Source organism: Monopterus albus, unplaced genomic scaffold (assembly GCF_001952655.1).
Source record: "Monopterus albus unplaced genomic scaffold, M_albus_1.0 scaffold201.1, whole genome shotgun sequence".
NCBI classification, from domain to species: Eukaryota; Metazoa; Chordata; class Actinopteri; order Synbranchiformes; family Synbranchidae; genus Monopterus; species Monopterus albus.
The window spans coordinates 63,365-81,099 of record NW_018128081.1 but is presented as its reverse complement, the minus strand read 5'-3'; the positions used below and the strand labels follow the sequence as shown (position 1 = coordinate 81,099).

The following is a 17,735-nucleotide window of genomic DNA, read 5'->3' as shown; positions in this document are numbered from 1 at the left end:
ACAAACACTCTGTGTATCCCTGTGTTTGTCTTTTTGACTGAATTTATTTGAACAGCATGAACATCTGAGGTGGGCAGGGTGTTCATTGGGAGCATGAGATGCTGTATGCTGGGAAAAAGCAGTAAACTTGTATTCCCAACATTTTTTCTACAAAGATTATGAAACAAAGATAGGGGTACAGCTGATCACAAAAACAATCTATAATATGGTTAGAATTATAGATGATGATAAAAGAAAATATCAGTACATTGTCCTGGTTTTCTGACTCATTTTCAGCACCATATTAGAAATAATTCCACCACCAGTGGTACACATCTACCACTGTATTGTTTAACAACTGTCTCTGAGGCTATGCAGTGATTTCAGTGGATGAAAGAAGGGCGACTCTCTGGATACTGGACAAACACCATCAGTGCTCCATCCACCACAGTGTAGGCACAGTGCTCGGTTTTTTCAAAAGTGCCCTCAGCTTACTGTTCTATACTTCTGTCTGGCAACGGCCTGGGGGGATCTATAATGGGAAGAGGATGGGGACAAGTAGCTGAGACCATCTACCATCTTGCAGTAATTGCCCAGTTCTGAAAAAAGAGTACTATCAACAGTACATATGTTTTTGTGTCAGCTACCACACGTTACTTGTTGTGTTCACTGTGCACATTTCCCCTCTGTGTAGGAGACATATGCAATATTGCACAAGAGAATACACTACATGCAATAATTAGGAATTGCTGCAAACATGTACAGTAGAATGACTTTTTACTGGTTCAGATCTGTATTCACAAAACTAGACCAGAACATGCTTATTTTATTTCTTTGTTATACTAAAGTCATGGAGGTTGCTCCACTTTCCATTTCAGTATTTCAACATGATATCTTTACTTTTGCCTCTTGACCACTGACTGGTCTAAAAGATGGGCCAAGCTGTAGTCCAGCTAATGTTTGACATAAATCAGAATTTACAAACAACAAGAAGAAAGCACACAGTGTCTCTGCAAACAGGTGCTGTGGTGTGGGAGTTTGGGGGATAAGAGTCAGCTATACATAATGTGTGTGAATGTTTGTTGGTTGGACTTAACCATTCCCCTATTATCAGAAGAATTTGGGACTTGTCAAGGGCAAATGTAGGAGCCCTTTAAAAGCTTTCCCTGCTACTCCACTAGAAGCTGAAGATCTACAGCAATAAATAAAGTACAAGGCCACTGCTTCTTTGTTGCAGGGAAAGTCTCCTCCTGTATGACTTTACTTGTTCAGTACCTTTTGCCTGCACTATATGTCTGTGGACCAAAGAGAAGTAGCCCTGGCCTTAGCCCTTGTTTTTGATGGTAAATCCCACTCCAGAGAACTGAACTACAAATTATATATTTCATTCAAAAGATATGAAATCAATGAATGAATAACTCCGCTGTTTGAAAATTATGACACAATCATTGTTTAATTTTTCCCAATAATTGAATTCAAACATTTCCCTCTGTTCTCAAAAACACACTCAGAAATCTAAAGCACTGCTTACACACTGTCTGGAGGGTGATTCCAGTTCTGGTGATGAAACAATGCCCACTCCATCCTGCTGTAAGTACAGGGAGGGGGGCAGATGGAATGGCAGAGAGCTCCTCAATGCCAAAGGCATGGTTGAAGAGAGAAGCACCCAGATGATTGGGTTTATTAAAAGCTTTCATGTCCTGTGCCACAACACGGTGATTGATTTCATTTGAAGTGTCCTTTTACCCTGTGTCACATTAATAAATTAAGTCTCTGATGAGAAACTGACAGACTGCTTCCTCCTCAGAGAAACAGAGAGGGAGAGGAAGGAAGAGAGAAGAGAAGGGAATGGAGACAGAGGGATGGAAATGATGTAGATAGCCAAATAACTGTATCAGCATAGAAGGGGAGAAAGGGAGCAAGTCAGACACAAACAAACCTCATTTTAGATGCCTACAATGTATACAATCAAAGCTTCACTCATAAGAAACCATGTATGTTATTTATCAGCTGAAGGGAATCATGAGCACAAGCATGTTTGTGATTTTTACTGTGAAAATTTCAACATGTAATGCACTTTCAATTCCCCTCTATCAGCTGTCACCAAATCTCACACTAAGACCCCGAGCACAATCCTACTGTTCACAAACTTCTTCATATTAGGTAGGACCTGTCAAAAAACACAAAGTAACTCTGTAACTCTGTTTCTTGCTTCAGATACTGAACATTTTCCACCCATTACCTCGCTGTCATGCTGTTATGGCTTACTGGGATACTTAACAAGTATATACTGTAAATACATAAAAATAAAAAAATCTTTATACTTAAAAAGTCCCTTACAATCTTATGGATATCCAGTCTGTGAATAATATCTTCTTGTAGATAAGTGATGATTAAACAACTTATTATTCATTATTATTAATGAATGGCTTATAAAATACTGCAATGCTCAGAGCATGTGTGTAAGCAAAGATTTGAAGGAGTGACATGCTGATTGCACTATGTTGCTTCGTTAGCTATTTTACCAGGCTCCACACATTCTCAAAGTCAATATCACACACTCCTCAAAGAAATTTGTCAGTTAGGAAAGGAATCAGATTGCAGATAAATCCAAAATGCTTTGTTAAATCAAACTTTAAAGCCATATCACTTATCCTACTGTTGATAGCTGCATTTCTCACTCGCAGTAGCTTATACATTATGCAAGTGGGCCTACTGTGTACCCCTGGGGTTGGAAGCTATAATAAATATGTAAGTAACACACTTGGAACTCGAAGAAACACAGTTTTGGGCTTGGGTTATTATGTCTATTCTATTCTGTTATATTCTGTCATTCAAATTCTGTAAGCTTTATTTTATAAATGTTGATGTTACATTGCCAGAGCTAAATATCATGTTGTTGAATATTAAATTTAAAATAAAAAACAAGATTGTCAATAATCCAGAGACGACAAATAGCAGTAACATCAATAGTAAACTATTTTAGAAGGCAAAAACTATCAGAAAAGGTCCATCAAAATCTACTGTACTGTCACCGCGCATGCCCAGTTCATTGCTAAGGAAGAAAGGAAGATGTCTCTGGCGAGGTGAGTCTCTCGACAGGGCCTTTTAACCTATTTTAATTAACGAAATTGTAGTCATGTATCGTTTCAGTTATGTTCTACAGTGTATACGTTGCGCTTAACAATTCATATTGATGTTTCTGCTCTCCTTTCGTTGTGTTTATCAAAGCTAATGGTAGCTAAGTTAGCTGAAATTGTGCGTCGTAAGCTAACGTTAGCATTAGCTAGCTAGCTTAGCAGCACGCAACCATTCTCAAATCCAAGTTAACTTAATCCAAAGAATACTAATAGTGTGCCAGATGTACATGTTAGATTGACTGTTTAAGATCGCAACAGTGCTGATGGCCTAACTGTTCATTAATTAGAACACTTAGCCGTTTACACATTTACAAATAACGGAATGGTTGTCACTGTTGGCTAACATTAGCTAGGGTTTGCAGCGGTTTCGCTGGTTACACAAATCCGATGAGGCTTAAACACGTAATTGTGTGTGTCCAGCTTTTTACCGGCGCCGACCCAGCTGTCCCAGGATCAGTTGGAGGCAGAGGAGAAGATCCGGGCTCAGAGATCCTACTCCACCGCCCTGGTTTCGTCCCGCAGAGAGCCACCACCTTATGGACAAAGAAGAGGTTGGGTGCCTCGCTCACTTGAGGTAATTGTGTTTATTTGGGATACACAGTATCTCAAACACGTTTGGTGGCGGTTGGGATATTTCTTGTCTGATTCCCCCACACCTGGATGGCATACTAAACGCCTTAAAGCCATGCAGTTTCATAAGGCCAAATGTCTTTACTGTAAAATATGTGTTTCTGTAGGACTTTGGAGATGGAGGAGCTTTTCCAGAGATCCACGTGGTCCAGTTTCCTGTGGAGATGGGCAGGAAGAAGAAGACATCCAATGCCCTGGCGGTGCAGGTGGATGCAGAAGGAAAGATTAAATATGATGCCATCGCTAGACAAGGACAGGGGAAGGATAAGGTATACTGACCAATGAATGCTGCAGCTGTGAGCAAGGACACTGTCAACACACACTTAAAATGTATCAGTGCATAACTTGAAAAATATTAAGCTTAGATGATATGATTAGATTGTATGGCCAGGCTCGGTCTGAATGTTTTTAGTTCATTAAGAATTTATATACAAGTCACTTGCATGTTTCAGTTACTGAGTCCTGGCCTGACAAAATCCAGTTTGTTTTAAATGCCATCATTAACATCATATATGCTGACACTATTTTAAGATAAAATCAATGCTCATGGTTGTTTTATTGTTTTATATGTCCCTGTTCATTTACAGTATACACACAGTACTGTGATACACACCATCAAAAGCCATGGTTCATGTCATGTTTTTAATTGATTAGGTGAAGAGTTGTTTGCCTCGTGAGTTAGCCATTTCTAATAATTTCTTATCTTCCATTGTTGCAGGTGATCTTCAGTAAGTACACAGACCTACTTCCAAAGGACGTTCTGAATGAAGAGACTAAAGAGCTACAGAGGCCGGATGAAGAGGCTGTAAAAGAAGTAAGCCATGATGGAATGTGATGTATGGACAAACTGAGTTACAGGCAGAGTGCTGTGAGATTTTCCATGGACTGTAGATCTGACTACTCACAGATTATTTCCTCAAGCATTCAGTTCTCTTTGTATCTATTTATTACTGCAAAAACAAAGCTGGTGGCACTGTCTGATCAAAGCTGGATTTGGTCTGTTGAATTAAGTGACTTGTGTAAACTTAAAGTGAAATTGTTGAATATTCCCTCGTTCACAATTAGAAATAGACAGGCATCGATAATTTTATGTTCGGTTACTGAGCTATGAGTAGGTAAATTTGATAGTCTGCATCTAAACTTGGTCATTTTTTTCATGTTCGCTGCAGCTTACAGAGAAAACTCGCGCTGCCCTGGACAAGCAGGTGTCTCAAAAGATTGCTGCTGCCATGCCTGTAAGAGCTGCAGACAAACAAGCTCCTGCACAGTACATCAGGTGTGTATTCAAACTGTTAAAATTTCTGCATTATTTAGAAGAGAAATAAATGGGAAGAATAGACTTGTTTTAAGTCTCAGTTCATATAATGCTACCATTAACATGGGGTGTGATTGAAGATACCCATGACAAAAATTCTTTGTTATGACATACAGTGTTATCAACTACATCCTGTTGATTAGTTTCACGTTTTGTTTATATCTTCTGTATTTGTGTGTGAGAGTAAATGTTGTACACTTGATGACACATTTCTTATTTTTTTCTGTCTTCAAGATACACCCCATCCCAGCAGGGAGTGGCTTTTAACTCAGGGGCCAAACAGAGAGTGATCCGCATGGTGGAAATGCAGAAAGACCCTATGGAGCCTCCACGTTTTAAGTAAGTAAATATATATTTATTGCAGTCACTGGAGCCATTTATAAAGGCCAATTTGCTATCTTGTTACTGAAATTATGCTAATTTCACTGTTTAGTGCAGCTGTGGAACACAGTTGATAAAGTCATTATTACATTTCTTGATGAGGATATGATGCATTTTTTTTCCTGTGTGAAGAATTCAGATTTGTAGTTTTATTATGCTATATAAATACAGTGTCTATAATGTTTCAGGATTAACAAGAAGATTCCTCGAGGACCTCCTTCTCCTCCTGCGCCTGTCATGCATTCTCCAAGCAGAAAGGTACAGTTACAGCTTTACACATTTGAGAAATGTAAATGTGAAAACATTCTGCTTTTAATGTTACATTAATAACTTTTAACATGACATTTATTGCAACTCAAAAGATATTCTGTTTGACCTTTGTTTTTTCTTTGCTTTAGATGACAGTCAAGGAGCAGCAAGAGTGGAAGATTCCTCCCTGCATCTCCAACTGGAAGAACGCTAAAGTAATTTGACACATTACAACATGTTTCGTTTTTGTATTTCAAAACTCCATGTCATTATAATTAGTTTAGTGTATGTATATCCACTATTTGGAATACTAAAGAGAATAATACTAAACACTGTCTGTAAATAGAATAAAATCTAGTGTTGTGAAATGAAAAATGAGTTTTGTTACTAATGTAATGAGAGCTCAAAAGGCAGCGGAGGATGTAGGTTAGGCTTATGGAGATGGGAGGTGTTGGGATTTGATTCACAATTCCATCTTCTGGTATAAAGTTTTTGTTGTTTTGTTTTTTTGATATTGTATCATGGTTTTCAGTTTCAGTTTAGACTTGTTACATCTCTAATATCCATACTTTTTATTTTTGGTCCCTTGCATAATTGTGTGATTCTTAGGATGCCAGGTCTTGTCATGGTGGTTCCTGTTGTATTGTCCATTTTTTCTCCTCTCAACTAATTTATTTTCTCTTCACCTTTTTTCTTTTTGATGTGCTTAATTCCTCTCAGGGATACACCATTCCTCTGGACAAACGTTTGGCTGCAGATGGTAGAGGGTTACAAACTGTTCATATCAATGAAAACTTTGCCAAGCTGGCTGAGGCACTCTACATCGCTGACAGAAAGGTACTGCACCATTGTTCTGATATGATCAACTGTTCAGAATTGTTGCACTGCCTAAAACATGCACTTATTTACTTTCATTTAACAAACCTGTTTAATTGTTGTGTGTTTCTTTAGGCCAGAGAGGCAGTGGAGATGCGAGCCCAGGTAGAGAAGAAGATGGCCCAGAAGGAGAAGGAGAAGAAGGAGGAGAAACTGAGAGAGCTGGCCCAAATGGCTAGAGACCGCAGGGCCGGGATCAAAAGTCACGGGGACAAAGGTGAGTCTGGAAGGTCGAGGCCAAGAAGTAGAAAAGTCCATATGCCAAATGGTTATTTGCAAACATATATGACAAGCTTGTGTGTCTGTGAAGCATCTACGGGTTTCTGGTTTCTGAGCAAGTGGAGCAGACTCGGTTGTCAGGGCTCCGGGCAGTTTCAAATCTGAACCATGAGTAGCACAAGTGTTGACAGCATTTTACACCCAGCCTGTGCTGACAGGACCAGTAAGCTGTGAAACGTTTTTGCTTCCCTGTATTTTAAAGAGAAATCCATGCTGCAGGTCCTATTTTTGTACATACTCTTTGAATCACCATTTTGAGGTATCACATCTTATTGACCCAGACAGTAAAATGGCATTTTTCATTTTTTGTTCTAACGCAACAGTTTTGCTTTTTGTTTTGTAAGTTTGCTAAACATGACAGTTTCTCTTCATTTTATATTCCTCTTCTGTTATGTATCAACCCCCTGCCTCACAACTCTTCCATTCCTGTACCATGTTTTTTTTTTCACTATTATCCCTAACTATGCTTACAACTCCCATCTACTTTTCTCACCCCTGTCTTCCCATTTCTGTCCTGTTTTCTCTATCTCCATGTTTCTTTTCATTTCTGAACTTTTACTGCACCATTTCACATCATTTCCCTCCCACTCCCCTCCTTGTGTTTTTTTTTAACATTCTTTTTGTGTCTTTGCTATCCCTTTCTCAACTCATCCATCTCCCCTGTCTCACGCGGCAGGTGGCGAGGACGGTGAGGCCAGAGAGCGCGATGAGATCCGCCATGACAGAAGGAAAGAGAGACAGCACGACAGGAACATTTCCAGGGCTGCTCCTGATAAGAGGTGCTGGACTCACTTTAAACACACCACATGTGAACTCATCCTCCCTCTCCACTCATGCACATGCGGTGGTATAGACGTACTGCTGAATCATTCATGGGGCCAGCAGTAATACTGAACAAACACAGCAGGATCCAGCAGAGTACCCAGGCAGCAGTCCTTGTCTGCAATGATCAGGAGAGTGTTTGTACATGAGAGATGTGTGATCAGTGTGTATTTGTGTGTTGAGCATGTGTGCACACTGTCAGATTTTCGAATGTGATGTGGTTCCCAGGAGAAGTGGAGGAAGTGAAATTCAGAGGATAGCTCATTACAATCACAATTCCAGCTGTCACCAGGCAGAAACTTTATCTTATAATAACCTTTCAGTTAAAGAGCTCATGGCATGCTCATTCTGCTCATTTCCAACCATTTAGTGTTTAATCTAGGGTCTCTCTAGATTAGTTTTGCATACATCATAACTCCAAGTAGTCTGTAATTATTTCAGAACAATAAAACCTGAGTCTCTTCCTAAAAACGAGAGGATAGTTTGTGAACATGCACACCTCCTGCTGCTGGTGTTGTGTCAAAAATGAACAGTACAATGAACCGCAACAGCATTAATTAATTTGAATTTCTCATCCATAGATAAACAATGACATATGTACCAATTAAAAGAGATGTGGAACACTCTAAACAAACTGGGTAGTTGAGAAACCCCATATTTTAACTGGTATATTGCAGACATAGTAACTTCTCCAACCTTACAATTCTCTCTGTTACAGAAATAAGGTATTAACAGACGTGCAACATGTTTTTTTAAACTTAATGTTAAGTGCCACCGAGTAGTGAAAACATCGCTCCCTTTCAAGTAGCTCCAAGGTCACTAAATCCAACCAGTGGTCACTGAGTCTTTCCCCACATGACCACATATAGTCCCAAAGTAGTGAAATTAATTCTAACAGGTAGCGTAGCACTGACAATAACACCATGGATCGTTTATCCACCCATTAACCAGCAACACATCACATGCAGCAAACACGCTGGCCTCAAGCAGTCAACACAAACGGGTACTGTGCTCCAGGGGAATCTAGAGTTGATGAGCTGATCATTCTCTGCCCCAGGGTGCTTCACTGGCCGGCTGCTTGTAGGTTAGACCCGGTCCCTGACATGCAGTAACCTCAGGCCCTGTCTTTCTCTCCACATCCTCTGGTCACAGTGCAGCAGCAGGAGTTAAAATATATCCACAAAACTGGACACAGTCGAAAAATACCGCTTTTACAGTGGCACTGGTGGATTTAAGGCAAGTTCACATGAACTTCCTGGAGATTATGACCATTCAAGGAAATCCTTAAACTATCACGCAATACTTTATTTTGTTAGAAAAAAAAGTCACAAGCAAGCATTTGTGAGACTTGTATAAACCAAATTGCTTCTGCATAGAAATACTAGAACATACAAACACCTCATTTGTTGAGCTTTAGGTCACAGCTAAGATGATGCTTCACCTTTTGTAGATAACTCAGAAAACAAGGGACTCATACAATGGGCTCTTTAACTGTGAGGTGGCAGTTTGCTGAAGGACAGCCTGGAAAAGTTTTATTAACATTTTATTAAATGCACATTTCTTCATAAATTAAAGCTTTAATGTAAAAATTCTTGTACTGAATTGAACTCGAGTTAAACCTTTAGGTATACATAAAGCATTTAGGCTACATATTTTGTAACACAACAGTTTGAAACTACTCTCCTTGCTATAAGCTTAATATAGCAGCCCCCCCCCAGTCTCATCCCATTGTCTTTTGTGCCATTTGTTTTTGTGAGGAATCTTGCTAAATTGCAGACGTTGTTCTTTGTCTCAGGTCGAAGCTGCAGAGAGACCAAGAGAGGGATATCAGTGAGCTCATCGCCCTGGGCATGCCCAATCCTCGTTCCTCCAGTGAGGCACAGTACGACCAGCGACTCTTCAATCAGAGCAAGGTTAGAACATATACCTTAAGCAACATTCATATCAACCTATATGATTTGCATTGATGGGCAAAAATAGAAAAATGTATAAGAGTGAGTATGTAGCGCCACTACAAGGGCAACTGTGGTTTAGTGAGTAGAGCAGCCGTCTCCCATTCAGAGGTTCGAATCTCGGTGCCTGCAGCCCACATGTCGAAGTGTCCTTGGGACACTGAAACCCCCAAGTTGCTCCCGATGGTTATAGCCATCGGCTGAGTTGACGCTGCAGATGACTGCCTCAGTTCTGTACTGGAAACAAATTCCTTGTGTGTAACATACTTGGCCAAATAAAGGTGATTTCAGTTATTTATTTATTGTGCTCATTTTAGATTTTTTTTTTTTTTTTTTTAATTTGTCACCTTTTCTGTCTTTCCAGGGTATGGATAGTGGTTTTGCTGGCGGTGAGGATGAGACATACAATGTGTACGACCAGCCGTTCCGCAGCGGCCGAGACATGGCCTCAAACATCTACAGGCCCAGCAAGAATATAGACAAGGATGCCTACGCTGATGACTTTGACTCAATTATGCACAACAACAGGTACTATGGATCAGTTTGTTTGTTTTATTTTCAGTATCATATCATACATTTAACTAATTTGTCCATTATTTACATGATTACATCCCTGTTCACATTTTTGCCTGATTTGAACAAGGAAGGTTGATGCACATGTGAATGGTCTTCAGAGTCATGAAAACAACTGCATATATGACAGAGTTATAAATAAAATACCTCTTTAAATCAGTGAGTTCTGAAAAGGCAGAATGACTCAAACTACACGAATAAGGTTAGGATTGATTCATTTTGTTTTTCTATGGTGGACATCATTGTAATGGTGACGTCTGTCTCTGATTTGCCGTCTCAGAGGTAAATGTGACATGAACCATTATAGCTGTGGTTTAGGGTGTATTGTTAATGTTAAGTGCAATTTAATGACCTCAAAATAAAGTGGGTTAGCAACGTTTGAGAATTTACACAGATTGCAGGGCAGAGGTGGAAGAGCAGCTCGGAGACATTCCACATTTTGCCACCACTACTGCCATTTGGTCTTACACAGGCATGAATGAGGTTATGTTTTTACTGGTGTTTGTTTGTTCACAGCATAACTCAAAATGTCATGAATGGATTTTGATGACATTTTTTGGACAGGTAGGCTGTGGCCCATGAAACAGTCTATTAGATTTTGGTGCTGATCTGGCTCATTATCCAGATCCAGGAATTTTCTATTTCAATATTTTTGCTTCTAACTGGACAGAAATTGCACAATAACAATCACATAAAATCTATAGTACCACATTACAAAGTATGATCTGGATCCAATTAATGCTCCAGATCTGTTTATCCAGAATGTTTACATTTATAGGGCTCATGGAATACTGGCTACTATGAGAAACACATAATGCTGCAGACTTACACCTAAGATCAAATTCTAGCTGAATCTCTGCTTACTCAATAGGGTGTCAACAGATCAAATGTATTCAAAACTTACTGAGCTAGATCCTGAAGAAAACTGCTATTAGTGAAACATCGTTTGTCTTGAATACCTTTCAAACTAATAATGATATCAGTGTAATTCCAGTGCTAGGAGTTTTCATGGTTAAGGAGTTGTATAGTGAGGGTCAAACTTTCATGGGAATATTGCTTTTAGGTGGATTGGCATTATGGGGACAGTGAGCTTCCTCTGTAAAGGTCTTCTCTGTCTAGTAATGTATGTATATTATTTATTTAAACACTCCTTGAAATACAAATAAATGTTCCCTGTGCAGTTTTCTTTTTAACAGAGTTGACATTCAGTGGTACTCGCACATCACACAGGGTTCCTCACTCATTAATGATATCAATTATGTATATGGATAATTATTTATATTGATCCATATGAAAAAAAAGATGTGATTGACAACCCACAGTGGATCCCAGTCTCAGTGGTTGCCATTACTGATTTGAAAACAACTTTTAATTTAGGGCTCTTATATTTATCGGGCTACTAATACAACTGCTGAATTTTTAACCTTCTCTGATATAATTATTTAAAAAACAGCAATATCCTGAATCAATTTGAGGTCATTCTAGCTTCTTTTTTTTTAGGCACGGGCAAAGCATGCACATGATGTCCCAGCAGGAGTCTTTATCCTTGGGGCAGCAGTGCCACACTCTACTAGCCGAGCATAGCCTGTCCCATATGTTTAGTCACCAGCTTGTCATTGTCTGCTAGGAATGTCGGGCTGCCTGCAGGGTGCTACACTATCATGCAAAACATAAAAAAGAAATTACTTAAGCAAATGTCCCTGAGACATAAAAACATATGTTCCATGAAATTCTCTGATATTTTGGATCCAGACGTGTTGTACTGTCCATAGAAAATGTTTGTGTTTACAACTCAGAGCAAGATGTAACAGTTAGTTTTGTAATTTCAGTCATTTGTGCTCTTTGCTGCTTTCAGGATACCTGAAGGAAACAAATACAACAAGAGACTGTTATCGAGTACAGTTACATTACCTTCAAATAGGTATGAGAAAACTAGCCATTTGCAGCATATTGTAATTTTTTTTCTCTTTCCACCTCCAGGTTTGTTCCAGACAAAGAGTTCTCAGGTGCCGACCATGGTCAGAGACGGGAAGGACCGGTCCAGTTTGAGGAGGATCCCTTTGGTCTGGACAAGTTCTTGGAACAAGCCAAGCAGCACGGTGGCTCCAAAAGGCCCTCCACCAGTAGCCGCTCAAAGGATGACTACCATGACAAGAAGCGCAGGAAGGAGTGAGGGTGCCTGGGCACCCATTCGATTCAAGACAGTTGATAAGAGGTGGTTTATTCAAGTCTCTGTCAAGAATGATCGGGTGATTTGTTGTCTTTCAGTTGAAAGAAGGTGCAAGACGCTCTCTTTTTCCTCCTGTTTTCGCATTTGTGGCTTACTTGGCGCCATTCAGAACATGTTGAGCATTTATGCTGAATACAACATGAATTAACGTGTAATATGTAAAGTAAGTGGAGCTAAACCTACAGCTGTATGTGTGAGTTCAGCCTCTGCATCTGGAAACATCTCTGCACAGTGCAGCCAATGGCATTTCAGACGTGGATGGTAATATTTGGGACATTTGCCCTGGAAATATGTAGATTTTAGTTATTGTCTCATTTTTTTTAAGTTAGTGTTGTTGTTTTTTTTTTTTTATATGTATAAAGACTAAACCCAACAAACTCAGCAGTGCTCATATTTACCTTTGTTATATTTTTACCCCATATTCCTAATCCCCTTTGACTTTTTGTCAGCTGTGTGGTGTGGCTGGGAGCATAGTTATAGCCTATGTTTGATGGCAGATATGTAAAGTGATATAAACAAAGCAGCTTTATAATTCTTGTACATTACTACCAATGGAATAAATTTCATATAGTGTGTAACTGGTATCCCTCTGTGTATTTTATTCAATAAGCAATTTTTTATGGTATTTACAAATTTGGAAGTCAGTGTTTTCTTCTTGTCAGCTTCTTTATTCTGTTTCTGATTGGCTTAATTGAAACCTTTACAGTATTGTGGGATGTCTGTTAGCTGTGTAACTGTTATAGTTTGCTTATAGATTTTCCTAATTTTAATAATTTCCAGAGTAATGGATCACATTTACACAGATGATTAAATTAATAAAAGCCTATACAGAGAAGCCAGCAATTCCAAAGGGTGACCAATTTTTATTTTAAGAAATGGGCTTTGAGATTTAGGTACTGTAATTATTAGAACAAAACTAGTTCTGTTAATTAAAGTTAATTATGATTTATGCAGTCTGCCAGTTTTACTTTTGAAGGTTTCTAAAAATAATTGACATGGCATTACATAGCCCAACAGACTCTCGAATCTGCACAGTACTATCTTTCACTCATGCCTGAACAGGGCTCAGACAGTTGTTATATACTCTTGGTTTGTTTTCTTCAGTGGGCAGTGTTTGTAGTTATGGCCTCTTGTATTAATGCAGTGTTCTGGGCTTGCGTGTTATGCTTTAGTGCTGGTTTTTTACTGGCATCAGAAAAATGTCTTAGTACTGTGAAATGGCATCTTGAGGAGCTTGGAACTGGAAAGAATCCAAGCCAAATAAAACTGTATATTGAGACATCCAGAAGTGATGTACTTGTGCTAAAGTTGCTTATATTCATTACTATTTTCATACTAAAACCAAGCCTTGTTTGCTGGAATTTTATTGGGATGTTGGAGAAAGTCATCAAAATTTTGACCAGCACGGGACAATTTGTCTTCCCTTTGCACCTGAGGAGACAGGCTGACAACAACACAAAACCATGACTCCATGGTAGAAAAGGAACTGTTGTAATTTAACACAGAACTTGATTGTGTTGAGAGGCCCATCTGTTCTTCATTCCTTTTCCCTCACCCTTCTGATTCTCACATGGATGTACTGCCTTTTTTATTATCTATACAGTTATGACTCTTTTTATCATTTACATATTGCACATACTTAGAACAAATGATGTAAAATGCTCAAGAATGTGTATCCTGTGTATGAATAAATATTGAATGAAAAGTCATTCTGCTGCCTATGTGAGGTGATGTAAGGACAGCAGGAGTTTACTGTAAGCATCAGTGTGAAGAAATCAATCTGACGTGTACCAGTTTAGGGCAACTGAATAATCGCTGGTTTGATTGTTATGGGGATTTGGAAGCACATAAATGAACAGGGCAAAGTACACAACAAACAGCATTTTAAAATGAGAACATTTCAAACACAAAACTCAGCACAATCTATTCTTGCTTTTCATCTCAGCAGGGTTCTCATCTCAAAACAACAGAAATGTGTGCTCCCTTTAGCCTTCTCTTTGTATTCAGACCATTGTTGAATTGTTGAGGACAGCATGGTAATGGGTCTCCACTCAGCTCTTGCCTGCCTTTATGAATGTGCACAGAGGAAGATGAATGAGATTCTTATTCATGGAGGTAGGAGGAAATTGGTTCCTTGGCATTGCTTTTGTGTGCTGTTCAATGAAAACGGTGAGCATATTGTGTTGGGCCATAATGGAATCCTCAGGTCACAGACAGAGGACATGATGGATAGTTCCTTATCTTTGCTCCACAAGGAAACAAATACAGAAATAATAAACAATATTGAGCTGTTGCAGCACCTTTCCACACTTTGGACTGGAAGGAGGATAGCTTAGTTTGTTTTGTGGTGCCTTTTATGATATTTCCCTCTACTTCCTCACCTCACTGCCAGCAAAGCAATAAGTTTGGTGATAAATGTCCCCACTGTTGCTGTTGACCTGTCGAACATGGTGGCCAGAGAAAGATCTTATCTCACTCCATGAGATTTGCTCTTCTATTCCAGTACCGAAGACTGCTGCTGTAACAAAGGCAGCCTTTTCTTTGATTAAAGAACCATACCCCTACATTCCTAGAAAACAGTGATCCTCTTGCCATAAACACTTCCTTATCCACAAGAAGAGATGAGTCATTTAGAGGAATATGTGGACTAAATCACAAGGGCAAAGATGTAGGCCATTACTATTTGAAATGTTAAAGCATGTTGTACTGGGGACCACACCCAAATAGTGATGGCAAAGCAGGTGTCTTCCATAAACTGTCACAGGCAAAGTTTCTGCTTTGACATCACTGGCTTTCAACTAATGTTAAAAGCAATGTAAAAGCTTGACTTAAAGCTGCACTAGTCAAAATTTTTATTTTAACAATGAATCAAATGTAATGTGAAAAGGCTCATTTTGATAAATCTACAGAATATTATCACCATGTGGTTCCCTTCAGCTCATCAGAGCATCTTTTAGCTAATTGTTTTCTTTTGGTTTTACTGCCTGTAAGCTAATTGATTTGCTTCAGACTCATTGCTCTTATGAACCCTTTTCCAAACACAGCAGTGGTGAAATCTACTGTAACCTGCCTTTTTGGTACCAAACAGCAGATTACTGACTAGGTAGAAAACATATAGGAGCATTGTGTAGCTAAAGAGACTGTGTGTGCTGGATATAGACAGCTGCTAACACTTTAGTCATCAACTTTATGTGATTTCAGTGTTGTGTTTACAGCTTGTTTTTCTGCCCCCAAGATGACTTTGTTGATATTGCTTTAACATGTATTAGGCCTATTTAAAATATCCATGTAGACTATAATTTCTGAAAAAGAGTAATATGCTGAACATTCAGGGTTAAAAACATGGTCTACATTAACCTTTAGCTGTATACATAAGTTTGTAATTAAAACATTGCTGCATAATTGTAATTAAAACATTGTTGATCTTCAGGCCTACTCATAGCTATATAATTATTTCAATGTGTACTGTCACTAATTCATAGTGTGAATTGTGCACAAAGTCTGTAAATTGAATCTGTCTGTCAAACTGACATTCACCACAAGCAGCTCACACCTGAGCAACCTGTCTTTCCTCTGTCACTCACTTACTTTCTTATCATTAGTTCCACATCATTATACCAGCAGCCTAGAGTTGGACAGGGTCTGCTGTTCACTGGAAAATGGTTCACCTGTCAGTCTGGCTGTCCCACCTGCCTTGTGTGAATCCTGGAGAACACAATCTGTCCTCTCCTCGGTAGATTCCTGGGTGGATAATCTATTATGGACGGAAGTTTTAGACAGGCGTAACAATCTCTAATGGTCATGTCAGTCTGAAAGCAGTCTACCTGCTACACACCAGCAGCAGGGCCCGCCCAGCCATGGTGGGAATGTACATCCACTGCTCTGGGATTTGCTGTGAAAGGAACTTTTTGACACCTCAGCCAGATGACAGAGATGGACTAGAAAGTGTGGTTTGAATATGTAGAAACATGGTGGTAGAGGTGGATATTTTGCTAATATATGGATGATTTAAGAAAGCACTATCTACTAGTATCATATCATAATTCTCTACATAGCACTTGTTTCTGTTATTACACCGTTAACTTGCCATTTGCAAAGTCACATGCAATGCTCCAATTGACACTTTATCCTTGTGTGATTGTTAGAAACATGAATTGAAAAAGTTATCTGGCAGCGCTGAAATGGCTCATTGATTGGGATTTGCCTTGCTCTGTTTGTGCATGAGTGTAATACCTATCAATGAGTTTGCTTGTTTATACTCATTTATACTTGTGTACTATTGTGATTTTATTATTTGTTATCTACCACATTTAGATGCCACTGAAGTATGAAAAATGGCTGCTTGCCTAGATTTCCTCTCAAGCAATGCTGGGTCTTAATAGGCTGTTAGGGGAATAGTAGGAGAGACTGATTCTCCTGATGATTTTTTTTAGATTACATCAAAGCAGGAAAATTGCAACAGAGAGTGGGAATACATCTTTGGTGAAAAGTAAATTATTTATCATTTGAATGATATTGTAAGAGCATCAGCAGTGATGTGTCATCTTGTCAGTGGAGATAGTAATTATTATGTTGGTGCATCAAATTGGGCCGGATAGCCACATTCACAGTTAATGTTTAGTTATGATGCAATAAGAAGCCAGGAAAACACTGACAACACCCACAGTTTACCATAGATTCACAGGACCAATTAAAGGATTAAATGCAGGGACATATGCTACCATATGCTAGAAGGTACCAGGAGAATAATTTGCTATCAGGCCTACACAAAAGAACTTTAAAGTCAAACTTATATTTAATTATCAGCACTTATGTGTAAGGATATGATATATATAGAGAGAATTGATTGCTAACACATTCGCCATACCAACTTTATACAGTGATAATGTGTTAGCCTAGCAAGGTAGTTAGCTAACTTGTTAACATTCCCTCAAGACTCCCACAACTTTTCAGAACTGCTGAATCATTTGCCACTCCCACACTCTTAGCGCCGTTCTCGTCCTACATTATAACAAGTGTTAGTTTTCTTTTTTCATGGGTCCTGTGGTGGTAAATAATCAGACTGTCCAAACTCACAGCAGAGATTAGCTCAGACTTCAGTACCAGTTTGACCTGGAGATCAGACACTGGTACAAGGGCCTGCATATAGTATTCAGTTGCTTTTTACCAAGTATGTGTTGGTGATATTTTATTGTTATTGCATATGGCTTGATTGAGAACAAAAACATAATCATTGGCAGGAGGTTTTAGAGATTACATCAAGAACAGATCATTCAAAATTGCTTATTCATTTTAAAGCCAGTATAATC

The 17,735-nt window shown here is 39.0% G+C and overlaps 1 protein-coding gene across 1 annotated transcript; it reads left to right on the top strand.

Moving 5' to 3' along the window:
- The first annotated feature begins 2,969 nt into the window (after positions 1 to 2,969).
- On the top strand, positions 2,970 to 13,004 carry snw1 (SNW domain containing 1). Its single transcript, XM_020618150.1, has 14 exons — positions 2,970 to 3,065; positions 3,540 to 3,693; positions 3,857 to 4,018; positions 4,468 to 4,563; positions 4,919 to 5,025; positions 5,299 to 5,403; positions 5,634 to 5,703; positions 5,844 to 5,909; positions 6,415 to 6,531; positions 6,646 to 6,787; positions 7,526 to 7,628; positions 9,467 to 9,584; positions 9,988 to 10,151; positions 12,177 to 13,004. Exons 1-14 carry the CDS (start codon positions 3,052 to 3,054, stop codon positions 12,367 to 12,369), a joined length of 1,611 nt encoding a protein of 536 aa, XP_020473806.1. The 5' UTR covers positions 2,970 to 3,051; the 3' UTR covers positions 12,370 to 13,004.
- The last annotated feature ends 4,731 nt before the right edge of the window (positions 13,005 to 17,735 follow it).